This window comes from Trachypithecus francoisi, unplaced genomic scaffold (genome assembly GCF_009764315.1).
Source record: "Trachypithecus francoisi isolate TF-2019V2 unplaced genomic scaffold, Tfra_2.0 Lachesis_group11, whole genome shotgun sequence".
Lineage (NCBI taxonomy): Eukaryota > Metazoa > Chordata > Mammalia > Primates > Cercopithecidae > Trachypithecus > Trachypithecus francoisi.
The window spans coordinates 104855821-104873474 of NW_022681456.1; the positions used below are offsets into that span (position 1 = coordinate 104855821).

Below are 17654 nucleotides of genomic sequence, written 5' to 3' on the forward strand. Positions count from 1 at the left end.
GGTGTTAGGCTTTATTCTCTCTGTGTTATTTTGATTTTTTTATTTATTGAGCTTTCTGAAGTGTTTTTCCCCCTTTCCTACCTTGTATTGTTTTGGTTAAGCTTCCAACGTTTATTATTCTTTTTCCTCCTCTCCTGCTTTGCTGGGTGGAAATCATAGTTCTGCACTTTGCTAATGGTTTCTCTGGGTGATTCTGTTGACTATGGGTTGTAGAGAATGGAAACCAAAATATGACACTCTTTCTCCTCAAGCCATTAAATTTAAAACTAGGATTTAATTAGTGATGCCTGGCAAATGGTATTCTCTCTTGCCTATAACAAACATTTCTTAATTACTAGATTGATGATATATGGTAGTATCTTTCTTAGATTATGGCATTTAAGTCTATTAGTAAGTCTCAGTCATCAAAGCAGAGAATGGAAACATCATATATGTGGACTGGAAGTTATTAAACTTGAGACTGTCCTGAATTTTATACCTAGGTATTATTCTTTATTCACAAGAACATAAAATATTTTCTATTTCTGTCTTTCTTGTTCTTCTTCCTTAAATGTTACTTTTCCCAGAATTTTACAGGTATAAATATAGGGACCTGTGTTTCTATGTATGTGTGTGTGTATATATATAGATTGTCTGCTTCCCAAAACCTCCACATTAATTACATTAATTACTTACTAGATTTGAGGCATGATGACATTGAGTAACTCAGTACAGATTGAGTCTAAAGCTGAATCATAATTTATGAATTTGAAATGTGTGCAGCAGTTATTGTCTTATGAATCAAGTGGTAAATATTTTATGCTCTTTAAAAAGTAACTTGGTTATCATTGTATTATGAATATAAATATTTTCCTTGGAGAAATGCCTTTTTTCTTTTTTTGTTTTTTACAAAATGGACAACAGTAGACCAGAAATTTCAAGCTCTTTTTTAAAAATATATGTACCTTCATATAGAATGCTGTTAAATAAGCTTTTATAAATACGATGAAAACCCAGCATATGGGAACAGTTAACAAAGTTAAACCCTTGATTATTCATAGATTAAGAGTGTTTCATAGGTTGAGATTATACATGACATGATGCCCTAGGAAAAACACCCTTGTTTTCATAATATTTTAAATTTCATTTCTAATGCCATATATTGTCTCTATTGATACACAGAGCTAAGTTTATTCTTTCATGTATTGAGCACTATTTACTTGCAAAGTTGACTATGTATATTGAGTGACATTATTGAGAACGCCCCTGGGTAGCCAGTGAAATTTGGAAAGAAGTATGCAACTCTTTAGCGAATGAGAAGAAAAGATCAGAAAACCAGTTGGTGGGAGGAACGGGGAGAGGTTGAGAGTTCTAAAGCTGAATGGTAAAGCCATCACAGGGTCCTGTGAGAGTAGAGGATGGGTAATTGGCAAATGCCATTGGAAACACAGATCCTGCCTGTAGGACCAGAGGAATCTGGCTTGATAGATGAAATAGCTGCCACTTGAGCAATGATCAGGAAATTGGTGTCAGAAAAGTCTGTGAACTTGGAGAGAAGGATCTGTTGAGAAGTGGAGGTGACAGTTTCTCTCACCCACACCTGTCCCTCTTCCCCATTTTTAGGGCCACTCTCCTGTTTCTCACCCTTCTGTTTCTCACCTTCATTTCCACTCACCCAGAATTCTGCAGGAGCCGCCATGTAGCTTCCCCACCTGCAGCCTCTCTTCTGCTTGCCCAAATTACTCATTCCAACCACAGCTCTCACTGTCTCTCATTGGTTCACAGCCTTTGGATCTGCATTGGATGTGGGGTTCTTGGTTTAAAGTAGTGGCTGGTAGCTCTGCTCACTCTGGCTGGTCCATGCCTTTGTTGACCTCTGTGCCTTTTGTCAGACAAATTGCACCTGGAATCACCCCCTTTGCTCCCTGTCTTACCTTGATGAATCTAAGTCCTATGACTCCTTTAGATGGACCCTTTTCCAAAAAGCTTTCTGTTTTTTTTTCCCCCTCCTAGGATTCACTTCTTCCTCCTCTGATGTATTACATTAAAAAAAATCTGTACTTCACTGTCTCCATTCAATTATAGGGTCCACAGATTTATCTCCATGTCCTCTAGTTGACTGTTGTTCTCCCAAGCCTCAGCTCTGGGCCTGTGGAGCCTAGCAGGATGCTTCAGTAAGTAAGGGAATGCTTTAAGTAAGGGAATGGCCACAGGGCATACTCCTCTCCTCTCACTTTCTGACCCCCTACACCCACCCACCCTCAACTTAGGGTTAATGGGGATGTGCCCACCCTCAGGGGATGGAGGTAAATCTGTGGACCCTTTCTGGGGAGGACACTAGCTCTCTCAGCCTCACTCTGACTCCTTATGTTTCCTCCAAACTCCAGCTTTCCTTTGCCACTTCTACCCCACCTCAGCTGATGAGTCAGAGTCAGGGTACCCATGGTGTGGCATTGCTGGGAAATGCCTGTCAATACTGCTACAACCTTTGTAGCTGCAACTGGACCCACCCTTGTCTCTCCATCATAAAGATTTCCCTTGATGGCTCTACGTGAAAAATAGGTTTGAGAGGAACCTCTTTACTTCATATTTGTTACTAACAAGAACATTTTTAAAAATGAAACATTGTTTCATACAAATAGGAGGGTGCCTATTTTCTATTCTATTCTGGGTCAGGAAAATAGGTGGTGAGCCAGGAAGCAGGTGGATTCCTGGGGACTATGGAAGAACAGAAGATCCTGAACACAGATCTGGCAGAAGATTCTTGCTCCCCAAGGCATATGATGCCCTTAGTTCCCTAGAGCCTGTACCTGACCATTAGAACCACTACCAGCAGCAGTCCCTGCCTCAGCTGTAGGGACCAGTGGCTTAGGGCTCAGGGACTGCCAACTGCATTGAGGGAAATACGTTCCTGGCATCCCAAGTCAGAACCCTGAATGAGTTTGCCCATAGAAACATTATTACACATGGTTGTAAAGGTCTGCAGTATTATTACTTTATCTCAACCACTTAAAAAAGATATAAAAGGCTTTTAGTAGGTTGGGCTGTGAACCTATTCTCCATTTATAAAATTGCTTCAATAAGCAAAACTGTGTTCAGAATTCCATACTAACTTCCTAGGACTTTAGGAACACAGCTAAGTTGTAGTATGAATGGCTTTAATTTACATATCTTTAGAACTGTAGGTTCAGTTTTCATCAGGTGCATATTTGACTCTATATTATGTACTACTTTGTATTTTCTTAGGCAGTCATCAAGTGCCTACCATGACTTTAACTACCATGATGGAAGCATGTGCCAAGGAGAACTGTTCACCCACAATTCCAGCTTCGAATACAGGTTTGTATAAAGGACTCTGGGTCAGTATGAACTTGATATCTCTGAAGTTTTATTTGGTAAATATTATTACATCTTAGGGAGTTGCTCTACAAATTTCATGATGGATTGAAATAGAAGAATAGAGGGTAAAAGAACCAAGATGATTTGAACTGGAGAAAAGATTCCCACATTGGTCATTTTGTACCCCTCTCCTGTCCCTTGTGTTGTTTCTATTCGGGAGGATTCAGCACATTTACCCTGTGGTATGTGCTGCTGAAGATTCTATTACCATGTTGCAAACCACACTGAGTCCCTTTTAGCTGTGTAGCCTTTAACACAGGATAGGGAAGAGCATGGGCTTATAACTCAAAAGACTTGGTAGTAATCCTAGACCTGACACCCTATAGCTCTATGTCTTGGACAAATTGTGCAAATTTCCTGGACTTTGTTCAGATGACTTGCCTGCCTATCTCTCTTTCTAGAGAGAGAATGAGAATGAAACTTTCCCTTCCTCCACAGGATCAAATGGAACCATACATACAAAAATAATTTTTTAAACTATGAATTGATCTCATAGGATGTGGCAGTCTGGAAACTATGGCATGTGTGATATTTAATGAACTGTAGAAGTTAGTGATCTGTTTCCTGAAGCAGCAAAGATTTAGGGAGTGTATGTCTTCAAATATCTCAAGGGTGGTCATATACAAAAAGGAGCAGATTTAGTAGGAGTTGATGTGTTGTATCTACAGAGGGCAAAGTTAGACTTACGACAGATAAGGGAAGAAAGAGTTAAGCATAGTGTAGGTGTGGAGTTCCCCAGTTTCCATCTGGGGCCACACTGTTTGTCTGGTCATAGTGATAGTGCTTTCTTTCCTAAATGTCCTTTTCCTTGAGATGTTGGACTATTGCTTGAGGAATAATGAATAGACCCTTCTACTGCAAATATTTTATGCTTTTTGACCTAAAGAGAGAATTAAGCACCTGGAATACATTCCATCCAGTGTTCCAGCAGCCGTAGGCACTGTGGGCAGCTGTCACCAGAACTTCTCCCCCCTGCTGCCTGCTCTCCCAGTCAAGGCTCACAATAAGAACCAGCTCATTCTTGACTCGGATAGCAGTATTGTGCTCTGCAGTTTGTAAAATCCTGTTATTTGCATCCTCCAGTCTAAACACCTCCAATTTCTTCAGCCTTCCTCACATACTGTAACAGTGACTACTGCCATGACACTCCAGGGCAAGCAGTTGAAAGGTGCTATCTTATTCTGGATACTGGAGTTTAGAACCACATCACACTCTTGACCCATATTTGGCTGACCGTTGGCTAAAATGCCATCCTTCACTGGTTCAGCTGTCAAGTCATAAACAGCTACCCTGTTCTCATATAATTAGGAGTTTGGGACTTCAAATAGAAGCCCATGCATTTTTTTCTATATATTTTTGCCAGCCCATAATCCCAGGATATCCCAGTTTGACCAGTGAATAGATCAGGAGGTCTTTGCCCAGATGATCTCTAGGTTTCAGGTCCCTTCCAGTTCTAATGTGCCATGAGCCTCACGGTGTCTGTATGGATCCTGATTCTGTCAAGCAATATATTTATTCTCCCTCATGTCCTCAAGTTTGACACACCCTTACACAGAAGATGGCAAACTATGTCCCATGGGAAAATATGACTTGCCCTAGTTTTATACAGCCCTAGAGCTAAGAATGATTGTAAAATTTTTATTTTTTATTTTTTCAAGAAAAATATGTGAGGGAAACTGTATGTAAGCCTAAGATATTTGCCATCTGGCTACAGAAAATTTTTTTCTTTTTGCCAGCCTCTGTTCTAGAAGATTTCCATTAAAGGTGCCAGAAATGCATAGGACAGCAGCGCAGTGCTAAGCTCTAGAACATGCTCTCACATGGACAGGGTTGCATTTTGCACAATTCTTCAGTTGCGTAGAAATCTCTCTTAAATAAACTGTTAATATCATTCAGCCCATGTTTCTCTATCTTTTTTGAAATGATATCATGAGACTCTTTATCAAAGACTTTTTGCCAAAGCGCAGATACATGATGTCTGCTACGTTTCTAATTTGAGGTTAGTCTGAATGAGTACTGAATGCACTGATAGCGTGGGATGGTCCTAACTCACACTGTCTCTTTAGTGATCCACTTTAGTATCTTGTCTTGGTGTCAAACAGCATTTTTCAGCAGCTTGCAGGGTCTGTCACAGTCTCAAATTCAGCTCTACAGGTGTCCCTCATTTTCCATCATTATCTGTGACTTTTTAAAAAGAGATATTTTGAAAACTTGGACATAGTTGAAATAGCTGGGTAAAATTAAATGACTCTTGGGATCTCTTTGGCCACCCCAAAGTTCAGATGATTGTCATCAGTATTTATTTCTTTTTCAATTCAGCATTTTTCCCATTAACAGAGTATGAAAAATAATATGTTAAAAAGTTTATTATTAACTTTTTATTATTTTATTTTAACAACATGGTTCCAGGTATCAGTGGCCCTATGCTTGCATTGGTCTTCTATCTCTGAACATTTCTTTACTATTGTTTCCTTTATTTTAAAGCAAATATGCTTTAACTGTGGTTTGATTACAAGACAAAATATTGCTTTGCTAGTGAACCAGCAACAAAGTTAGTATTCCTTCTTCCAGAGTGTACAGAGAGGGCTGACCCAGTGGGCCCAGCAGAGGATCTGAGTCTTACCCACAGTGTGGTAGCGAGGGCTCCCAAGGCATAGACAGAGAGAACTGCCAGGGCCACTCTCCTAGAATGAGGTCTTCCAGGTCATTCATAGTGTGAGACTCCCCCAGGATGGTTGACTGCCCAGCTCTGTGTAATCCTGCAAATATTAGGCTTTATACAGCTCCCCAGGCATGACTGTTGATGCTCAACCAAATGGTCTATTGTAATTATTTCACATGTTAATACTATTGTGACATTTTGATCTTAAAATTTAAAAAGTAAATACTTTTAGAAAACAGGAGAGTGAGAGTAGTTAAGTCTACTCAGTATAAATCTTGATGATGAGGATGATAATATATTAAAAGCCTTGTATATTCATTCCTTCATTCATTCTTTCATATAGTTACATTTGTTGAGCCCCTACTCTGGGCCAGCCACCATGCTAGATGTTGAGGACACAGTGTTGAATAAACAAACATGATTCTGGCCTTTATAGAACTATAGTAAGGGAAACATAAAAAGTTATAAGATAAGGTGAGTATTACTAGCAGTGCTATGGCTGATCATCACAATAGAGATTGGCTGTTGGGAGCTTAGACAGAGAGACCTTTCTTTTTTTTTTTTTTTTTTTTTGAGATGCAGTCTCGCTCTGTCACCCAGGCTGGAGTGCGGTGGCGCAATCTCGGCTCACTGCAAGCTCTGCCTCCCAGGTTCACGCCATTCTCCTGCCTCAGCCTCCTGAGTAGCCGTGACTACAGGCGCCCGCCACCACGCCCGGCCAATTTTTTGTATTTTTAGTAGAGATGGGGTTTCACTGTGTTAGCAAAGATGGTCTCGATCTCCTGACCTCGTGATCTGCCCGCCTCGGCCTCCCAAAGTGCTGGGATTACAGGCGTGAGCTAACGCGCCCGGCCGACAGAGAGACCTTTCTAAGAGGAGTTACTTAAGTTGAGACTTGGAGGATGAGAAGGAGCTAGTCAGGCCAAGAGGAGGGAGAAGTGTGTTCAGGGCACATGGAACATCCGAGAGTGAACGCCCTGAGACATGTTCAAGGACATGGAGAAGGCTTACTCATTTCAGGTACTGTGCTGAGCACATTGTGTGCATTATGTCACTTAATTATCACAACAACCCTGGGAGATAGATAGATACTACTAGTTATCCTTACATTTTAGGTAAGGACCCTAAGGAAAGAGGCATTAAATAGATTGCCAAGATCATATAGCTAGTCAGTCAATATATATCAACATAGATTTCAAAGCCTAGGTTCCAACCTTCTGTCTTATTGCCTCCGAATTAAAGGATCACTATAAATTATTTCTTCACTAATCAAAATTTGAGATTATTTCATTTCACTTGAGTATGTTTGGATAGATTTTCTTTAAGCCTTTCTTTATACCTACTAAAGGCAATTTCTTGAATATAAATATTCTCTATTACATATTTATGAACTGGGGTTTATTTTGTCCCCACCCCTACCCCAACCCCCCAGGAACATCTGACAATGTCTAGAGATATGTCTGGTTGTCACAACTGGGATGGGGTGCTACTGGCATCTGGTGGGTAGAGTTCAGGGAAGCTGCCAAGCATCCCGCATTGCACAGGACAGCCCACAACAAAGAATCATCCAGCCCAAAATATTAATAATGTTAAGCTTGATAAACTGTTATTCATGAACCTGAATACAAATTCTTATAAAAGGCTTCCCAGGAAAACCTCCATAACCTGCACTTCACTTAACATATTACACAAAGAACATCATTTCTCCTTCCTATGGACAAATGGTGACTTGTTCCTCCCAGGCACACTGGGGAAAGTCTCCATCTTTTAGGCTGCAGCAGAGCTAGGAGTTGGGGGAAGAGGTGGAGATGATTTTGTAAGGATAGCTGCCAGAGTAGGGAGGAAAGCGAGGATTCCATCTGGAGAGTGGAGGAGTTTCATCTCTGGAGGTGTGTCACAGATACTGCTGGAAGCCAGAGATGGTGGCAATAGCTTTTCACAATTGGGGAGTATTCCTCCATCAGTAATGAAAATACAGGAATGCCTGTATTAATCTACTCTTTCTCCCATACACTTTTTGTATTTGACATTGTAAGTGATAAAATTCATCTGTTTGAAAATGCTATGGATTTGATCTGCTAGCCTTTGCCACTTTTAAATTTTGACTGCATGTAGTTAACTGCAAAAGTAGAGTGAAAGCTAGAACCTGAGGTTTGTTGTGCAGCATGTGTCACTTAAATTTAAAAATAACTTCTATGTCTAAGACCAGGATTAAATTTTAACTTGCAAACCCTAGTGTGCATCTGTGACAGCCTTAGTTTGTTACCTTGTGGACAGCAGGTCCATGTTACAAAAGGCGCAGACATACACAGTAGCTTAATAACAAGCCTCACGGTGACTAGGAGGCAGAGTGGCCAGCTCCCTCGGAGGGCTCCTGTGGATGCAGGGAAGGTCATTGTCCCAGTGCCAGAAAATTCACACAGTAACTGGCAACCAACTGTGTTTAAAAAAAAAAAAAAAAGTTCGTATTTCATTTGCTGCAGACCTCCCTGGTTCCTGAACAAAAATATTCACCTTAAAAAAAGCAAGGCCTTTTCGCAACAATTTACAAAACACAATTATAGTTATTTTACAAGTAAAAATCATTTGAATGTACAGAAAAAAGGACAAAGTTCACAGACACTTAACATTTATGAATAATTCAAATTTAATATGTTTGGGTATTTTACTTTAATAGAAAAGATTGATGAATACCGAAACCAGTCAGCCTTAATGCATTCTACATTTTCGCTTCCCACTGGGTCCCCAGTGTTTTAATTTTTTTTTTCTCTTTAAAATTTTTATTTCTTGTTATTTATTTATTTTTCCAGCAGTACTGACAGTTTGGATCTAGTTGAAATTTTTAAAATCAGCATTTCCACCAATGAATTGATTATAATTAAAGTTTAAGACTAACAAGCATAAGGGTTGTTCTTTCTTTCTCTCTCTCTCTCTGTCTGTCTCTCTTTCTTTCTCTTTCTTTCTTTCTTTCTTTCTTTCTTTCTTTCTTTCTTTCATTTTTGAGACAGAGTCTCGCTCTGTCATCTAGGCTGGAGTACAATGATGCGATCTCAGCTCACTGCAACCTCCACTTCCCGGGTTCAAGTGATTCTCCTGCCTTAGCCTCCTGAGTAGCTGGGATTACAGGCATGTGCCACCACACCTGGCTAATTTTTGTATTTTAGTAGAGAAGTTATTTCACCATGTTGACCAGGCTGATCTTGAACTCCTGACCTCAGGTGTTCCACCCACAAGAGGTGTCCATTTGCATTCATACTTTCAAACGAGTCTCAGCGACAATCCCTTGTTTTCTAAGAAACCATAACACTGAATAATTTAATTATTAAAGCAGAAAAATGACATTATTAAATACTGTTATTCAAGCATGGCCAATATTTTTTAAAATTTATAGATTAACACCTCAGATTAGAGGGAACTATTTCAGAGCCACTAAAATATGTTTGTATTCCTTCCCTCATATAAAAGATTTTATTTGCATTATAAATTAAGAAAAAAATACTGTATTTTACTAGTCAACTGAAAATGAGGATTATCTAACCTCATAGAATTCAAGCATAGAATTTGTTGATTGTTTTAAAACCAAAACTTTTCATAAGATTTAACTACCATCTCTCAGTAAGGATAATTACGATAGCTAGAATGTATTGAATCCTAACTATATGCCAAGCACTGTTTTAAGTCCTTCATAGGTATAGGTATATATTTAGTTTTTTAAAATGTCTCCACATTAAAAGTCTATTTTCACTAATTCTTTCCTTTTGTTTGTAAGCAACATGTTCTCTCCCTTCTTCTTCTTTTTTTTTAATTTTTAATTTTTAATTATTTTGAGATGGAGTTTTGCTCTTGTTGCCCAGGCTGGAGTACAATGGCACGATCTTGGCTCACTGCAACCTCTGCCTCCCAGGTTCACGTGATTCTCCTGCCTCAGCCTCCTGAGTAGCTAGCATTACAGGCTTGTGCCACCATGCTCAGCTAATTTTTGTATGTTTAGTAGAGACAGGGTTTCACCATGTTGGCCAGGCTGTTCTTGAACTTCTGACCTCAGGTAGTCTGCCTGCCTCAGCCTCCCAAAGTGCCGGGATTACAGGCATCAGCCACTGCACCTGGCCCTCTCCCTTCTTTTGTAACTACCCCTGTGTTTATCATTACTTCATGGCCACCATCAGCTGGACCATTGTTCTTACCTCTGAAATCTTTTCCTTGTCATCATCTGTTCTCTCTTTCTCTCTCTTCCTACACACATCTTAGGCCCTAATTCAACCTTCCTCTGGGTTTTCTTATTCCCCAAAACTCATATCCTACTAGTCTCCTTCCTTTAGTGCCAAATTTCCCTGTAAAACAGTTGACCGACCCTCTCTCCTTTAATTTCTGCACTGCTTTTTCTCTATTTGCCTTCTTCCTACTGTTTCCTGATGACCCTATTGTTTAATCCAGTGACCGTTTCTTTGTTTCTCATTGCCTTTGACTATTCTGCAATTTTGACATCTTTAAAATTACTATCTTCCTTAATTTGGATCACAGTATCCTCTGAACTCTCTTGTCCTCTCTGACTTTTAAAAATGTTTTATCATCTTCTCATTCTATAAACATACAAATCATCTGAGATGCTTTCTTTGCCTTCATCAAAACACCCTACATCCAGTTCTTCCTTCTAAATGGCCTATTTCTATGGTCTAATACGACGATCCTCCTCCTAAGTCACCCATGGCTCGGAGGCCTCAGAGTTGTATTTAATGCTGCCTTCCCCCTTCTGCCTACAGTTCTGTCAGCTTCCTTTCATTCATTCTTTGCCTCTTCTCTCCCATTACCCTGGTTGAGGCTCATAGAACATCATGTCTGAATTATTGCAACTGCCTCGTAAGTGGTCCTTCCACCTCCAGTCATTCTTTCCTCTTCAATTCATCCAGTATATCACCCCTAGACTATTTGTCAGAAATCACTGCCTTGAATATTTCCTCCCCTACCCCAACTCAGGCTTTCCATGATGCTCCATTACCTGCCCAATAAAATCCAAACTCCCTACAGCTTCACAGAGAGCTCCCAGTTTATTGCTCCAGCTTCGTCTTCCACTCCTCTCACCCATACTTACTGGTTTATTTGCTGTTCGTCGTACAAGCATACATTTTTCTACCTCTGGGGCATTCTGTCCCTGGCATGTGAAATACCTTTCTACTCAAGTCTTAGAACGTTGACGAGTCAAGGCAAACTCGATTCTACTACTTAATATAGAGTCTACATTAATTAGAGGGACTCCCCTCTAATTATCTGTGTACAGTTTCTCTCCCTATTTCTATCTCTTTGCATCACTGCTACTTCTACATTTTTGTTTGTTTGTTGTTTGCTTGTTTTTTTTTTCCTTTTTTAAAATTTTTTATTATATTTTAAGTTCTAGGGTACGTGTACACAACGTGCAGATTTGTTACATATGTATACATGTGCCATGTTGGTGTGCTGCATCCATTAACTCATCATTTACATTAGCATCTCCTAATGTTATCCCTCCCTCCTCCCCACTCCCTGCTCCCCACAATAGGCCCCGGTGTGTGATGTTCCCCTTCCTGTGTCCAAGTGATCTCATTGTTCAGTTCCCACCTATGAGTGAGAACATGTGGTGTTTGGTTTTCTGTTCTTGTGATAGTTTGCTGAGAATTCTTGTTTTTTTTTTTTTTTAAGAGATAGAGTCTCTCTGTCACCCAGGCTGGAGTGCAGTGGTGTGATTATAGCTCACTGCAGTCTCCAACTTTTGGGCTCACGTGACCCTCCCCCTTCAGCCTCCTGAGTAGCGGAGCCTACACATGTGTATCACCATGCCTGGCTTCCACTTCTGTGTCTTTTACTGCATGCGAATTTGTCTTGTACGTGTTTTATCTTGTACTATTTCACCAACTAGGTGGAAAGCCACCTTACCCTGTTGAAAGTCTTCCAGTGCCTCCCCCTAATTTCAGGATTAAGTTTAAATCCTTCAGCTTGATGTATGAGTCTCCTCGTGACCTGGTACCCTCTTGCGTTTCTTCTCACACCTCCCACACCCTTCTGCGTTTACCAAAGGCCCAGTCATTCCCAACTTCCTGAGTTTCCCAAAACACCCCGCATGCTTTCGTGCCTGTTTGGAATGTCTTCCCTCATTGATTTTACTGGCCAATCATGACCTCTTTCAAAATCCAACTCAGGTGATACCCCCTTCAGGATACTGATGCCGCCGTCTGTGAGATGTGCATCTGTTTTGCCTCCGCAGCATCCTGTGATACTGCACTGCCCCTGTTCAGCTGCTGACCCACCTTTCCTAGGGACTGTACATTTTCTACAGATGGGACACTTCCATCCTTCTCCCATATATTCCTAGCACCTCGTCCGGCGGCTGTTGGAGTAGTGAAAGGAGGCAGGTGTGGCATGGGCAAGGCCAGCTGATTACACAGGTAACCACAAGGTGGCATTTACTAGATGAATTTACCATGACTCAGAGCCTGACTTTCAGGCTGGATGCCTGGAAACTTGGCTTACCATATTGACAGTGGCTGCATCTCAGGAAGGTAAACCTTATTAACCGAAGGCATAGAGGCTCCTCTATAAAATCAGTGTGCCTGTGTGCTAATTATCTTGAACAGAATGATTGCTGGCATTGACCTGACCGGGGTGTTCTCCTCCCATTTACATGCCACACAGAAAACAAATTCTCTCATTATAGATTTTCAGCCAATTCCTTTTATTTCACAATGGCTAATCACATGAATTGTGTGTGGATTTTACTGAGCTCACCTCTTAGAGAACAATCTTATTTCTAAATTTTTGGAGAGAGGTAGAAACCCTCTCCTGTAGCATTTATGTGCTGATTAATCTGACATTTACTAAGCCTTTAGCAAACACTTGTTGTGACATGACCAGGTAGTTCCTGAATGAATAAATGAATGCAGATCATGACACTAGATAGACGGCACTGATGGAAAGTCCAGTTGTGGCAAAGTAGCATGTAGACATGCTCCACATGACCTGATTGTTGGAAAATGATTTTCCCCTTAAAAGCTCCTTTTGCTCTCTTACACATTTCTGACTCTTTTTCCTCATATTCTTCTCAGTCATCATGTTGGCATCTACTGCCGTGTATGGGGGGACCTCACTAGCACATTCCAGACTGAGCTTCCGCCACCCTTGGTCTGGCTTCCTTGTCTGCACTGCTGCTCTGATTGCTGTCACCACAGGCCCTACCTCTTCCCCATTTCTCCTTCCTCCAAAGGAGTTCTAGTTCTCCTACTTTTTAAATCAAAATGTGCCTTGGACTCAGTACTAAGGTAAGTGACCAAGCACAGATTCTGCCGACGTCTCTGATGCTGCATTTTGCACTCGTGCCTTCGTCTCTGACTTCAGCCCTCCTCTCGAGGTGTATCCCAGCATGTTTTGAAAGGAAACAGCTCCAAAGAAAGTAAAAACATCAGGATCCCGTATCCGTAGGATGTTAAAATAAAGTCGGCTCAGAAGAGGACAATTAGCCTTTTCTTAACAAAGTATCAAAGGTACTGTAGGCATGAAGCATGTAGATAAAGTTGGACTGAAGTGTTCTTGTTGTTTTTATACTCATGCCTTGACATGCATATTGTGGCTGCGTAATCCCAAAATTTATCAGCCCTGTGGTTCTTCAACCTTATGGTGAGAAAATTACATTTCTGGTCATTTGCCAGTGTTAGGAATTTCTGATTCTAATATCCAACTTAGTATTAATTTTTCACTATTTTAAATGGCTAAGAAATTATGTTTCAAGTTGGATCCCAATACCTTTAAACAAAATAAGAATAGGAATTTTTCTTTCATATTATATCTTTTTCTCTTTCCCCCTTCATCCCTAAATAGAATTTTTTACATAAATACATTGTGCTTCTTATCAAGAACTCCAGGTTGGTCCTCAAGAAAGCTTAGACACTTAACTGCAATAAAGAAATAATATCTGCCCCAATTTTTAAGCAACTATTGTGTGTATGCCAATCTCTGTGCAAAGTATAATATTTTACATACCCTAAATGTATTTTTTCTTTTTCTTTTCTTTCTTTTCTTTTTTCTTTTTCTTTTTTTTTTTTTTTTTTTGTTTGAGACAGAGTCTTGCTCTGTTACCCAGGCTGGAGTGCAGTGGTGTGATCTTGGCTCACTGCAACCTCCACCTCCCGAGTTCAGGTGATTCTCCTGCCTCAGCTTCCCAAGTAGCTAGGATTATAGGCACACACCACCATGTCCGGCAAATTTTTGTATTTTTAGTAGAGATGGGGTTTCTCCATGTTGACCAGGCTGGTCTCAAACTCGTGACCTCAAGTGATCCACCCGCCTCGACTTCCCAAAGTGCTGGGATTATAGGCATGAGTCACCGCCCCTGGACCCCTAAATGTAATTCTTAAACAACCCTCTGAAGAGTGTAACCCCCAGACAGCTCTCCCCATTTTACAAATGAGCATCCTAATATTGTCCAAGTCCCAGTGCGGGAACAGAGCAGAACTGGAAGCCAAGCACACTTCCTTGTTCACGCTCTTTCCCCTGCAGTACTTCTGCCTCCTTGGTAACATGACTGTGTTTCCAGGTTTTGCCACAATCTCTTCCTACCATAACAAGCACAATGAATGTGAGCCTTATTTTTTGTGCTTTTCATCCTGTTATTTTCCACCTATAGAAGAAACAAAATATTTGAGGACATTATATATGTAGCTTCATTATTATGTGTCAGTCATGTGCTGCCACATATGGAACAGATGCTGTGTGACTTCCAAAAGTTGTGTCATGGCACAATTAGAAATAGCCCGTTAGAAGGAGGTAACAGTATATTTTTTTAAACGTAAGTTTGCTACACTGTTTTTAATATTATATTCTTATATATTTGTATGTATCTTTTATGTATATTTATTTTATGTATATTTACATATGTGTATATATACATACTTATGTATATGTATGTGTATTTACTGTATGTATATTTCATTTTATGTGTATTTTTATATATTTTTACATAGTTTATATCATATATTTCTATATGTTTTTAGCTGATGAAGAGTATGAAGATGGAATTGAAAGGACGTGTGACACTCTCCTTATGTGCATTGTCACCGTGCTGAACCAGGGCCTCAGGAACGGCGGTGGTGTGGGGGATGTGCTAAGAAGGCCATCAAAAGATGTAAGCCAGAGTAAAAGTATTTTTTCAGGAAGCACATCTTTTTTTTTTTTTTTTTTTTTTGAGACGGAGTGTCGCTCTGTCGCCCAGGCTGGAGTTCAGTGGCCGGATCTCAGCTCACTGCAAGCTCCACCTCCCGGGTTTATGCCATTCTCTCGCCTCAGCCTCCCGAGTAGCTGGGACTACAGGCGCCCGCCATCTCGCCCGGCTAATTTTTTGTACATTTTTTTTTTAGTAGAGACGGGGTTTCACCGTGTTAGCCAGGATGGTCTCGATCTCCTGACCTCGTGATCCGCCCGTCTCGGCCTCCCAAAGTGCTGGGATTACAGGCTTGAGCCACCGCGCCCGGCCGCACATCTTTTTTTTTTAAACCTTTCTTCACAGCATTTATAATTTGGGTTTGGTTTTCAGGATAATATATTGTACCATTTGCTTTAAAAGTATAGCCATGGCTGTTAAAGCCAATTAATTGTTTGCTAGGATTACATAGAAACAGCTAATGTACTACAATTCTTTGTGTGTTTGTAGAGTGGTGAAATGTTTCCAAGTTAATCTGTGTATTGCATTACAGCAATGAAATCATGACTGCGAACTTTATATAGGAGTTGATTGTTACATAAGTAACATAAACGAGGTTTCCTCTTGCCTATCAGGTTTCTTGAGCATGAAGATTTACTCTTTGCTTCTGCATAGGAATAGCCTCCATCATTTATCCATGATAAATATAATTGAGCCAATTCTAACAGGATTTCATATATTAAAATGGCAAAGTGGAAACATTTCTCACTAGCTGCAAAATCTCAAGTGCCGGGGGGGAGCTTGAAGCATCTTAGCTCTGCTCAGGCCAGTTGTATCATATTGTCAAGTCATCTAACCTCTTAACCTCAGGTTCCTCTTCTGTTAAAAAACTGGATTGCATGGTCTCTAATTTGCATTTTAATATTGTTCATCAGGTAGAAATAAGAAGGAGCTGTATATACTTGACACTGTATGGCCGAGAATAAAGCCTATTTCAGAAATTGACAGATCATTAGGTCCTCCTTTGCTCCCTAATCACTGACTTTTGGAATTGGCACTTAACTACCTTTTCTACAATGTCTGGGATAGGAGACCACTGTGCCAAAATGCATTTAGCAGAATGGCATAATAAAGTTGTTTCTAAAGAAAGCAAAGTCCCACCATTGTGGGAAAGACATGTCAGTCCCAGAGAAATTTAAGTGGTTCTGGAAATAGGCTAGGAAGTTTTTCTTACAACACTTCAAGTAAAGATGGAAAGTGAGCCTTATTTTTCCAACTTGGAATACTATTTATATTCATTTTGCAAACATTTATTGAATATATTCTCTATGCTAGACAGTGTGCTCAATCAGTATGCCTAGAAAGTGTGTGTGTATATATATGTGTCTATATACATACACATACACATATATATACACATACATGTATGTATCTATAGACACACATTTTTTAAAAATTTTTATTTCAGGAGCCCTTGTTTGCTGCCCGAGTGGTTTATGACCTTCTTTTTTATTTCGTTGTTATCATTATTGTTCTGAACTTGATTTTTGGTGTCATCATCGACACTTTTGCTGATCTCAGAAGCGAAAAACAGAAAAAAGAAGAAATTCTCAAGACAACTTGTTTCATCTGTGGTAAGTGCTCTGCAGATGCTAAACTAATACATGAACAAACTGTTTGCAGGAAAGAGGGGCTAGAGGGATTTTTATTTTTCATGCTTTTGGAAAAATTATTTCAAAATGAAGGCTGCATAAAATTTAGATTATGTAACTGAGCGTTAGACTGGAATTCTCTGCTTCTATAAATAGGCAGAGGAATTATACCCCAAAGCTATCCTGTCATTATTTCTGTGATTGACATGATTCTCTGACTATAGAAATGTGATGCAAAATGCCAAAAGGTTTCACCAACTGGCAATCAGGCTTTTAATCACAGTAACATATTTATTACACAACAGAATGACATTTCATTTTGTTAGAATGTGAATCCGAGTATGATTTTCCAGCAGCTTGAACTTTTACTCACTGACGTCACTATGTTTTGGATTCTGAACTGAGCCTTCTCTCAGTTTGTTTGTTTGTTTGCTTGTTTGTTTATTTATTTATTTATTTAGAAATGGAGTCTTGTTCTATCACCCAGGCTGGAGTGTAGTGGCACGATCTCAGCTCACGCAACCTCCGCCTCCCGCATTCAACTGATTCTCCTGCCTCAGCTTCCCAAGTAGCTGGGACTACAGGCGTGTACCACCATGCCTGGCTAATTTTTGTATTTTCTGTAGAGCCAGGGTTTCTCCATGTTGGCTGGGCTGGTCTCGAACTCCTGACCTCAGGTGATCCACCCACCTCGGCCTCCCAGAGTGCTGGGATTGCAGGTGTAAGCCACCGTGCCTGGCCCTTCTCTGTTTTTAATTTCTCTCTCCTCTCTCTCTCTTTCTCTCTCTCTCTGTCTCTCTTA

General features: G+C 40.2%; 1 protein-coding gene across 2 annotated transcripts in view; it reads left to right on the top strand.

Annotated features, from left to right (window-relative positions):
* ITPR2 (inositol 1,4,5-trisphosphate receptor type 2) overlaps positions 1–17654 on the top strand; it is a 493382-nt gene that overhangs the window by 416814 nt on the left and 58914 nt on the right. For both annotated transcript variants that reach the window (XM_033222612.1, XM_033222613.1), the window contains 3 exons: positions 3226–3318; positions 15055–15185; positions 16669–16834. In XM_033222612.1, the coding sequence (XP_033078503.1) occupies positions 3226–3318; positions 15055–15185; positions 16669–16834 (390 nt within the window). The remainder of the gene's footprint in view (positions 1–3225; positions 3319–15054; positions 15186–16668; positions 16835–17654) is intronic.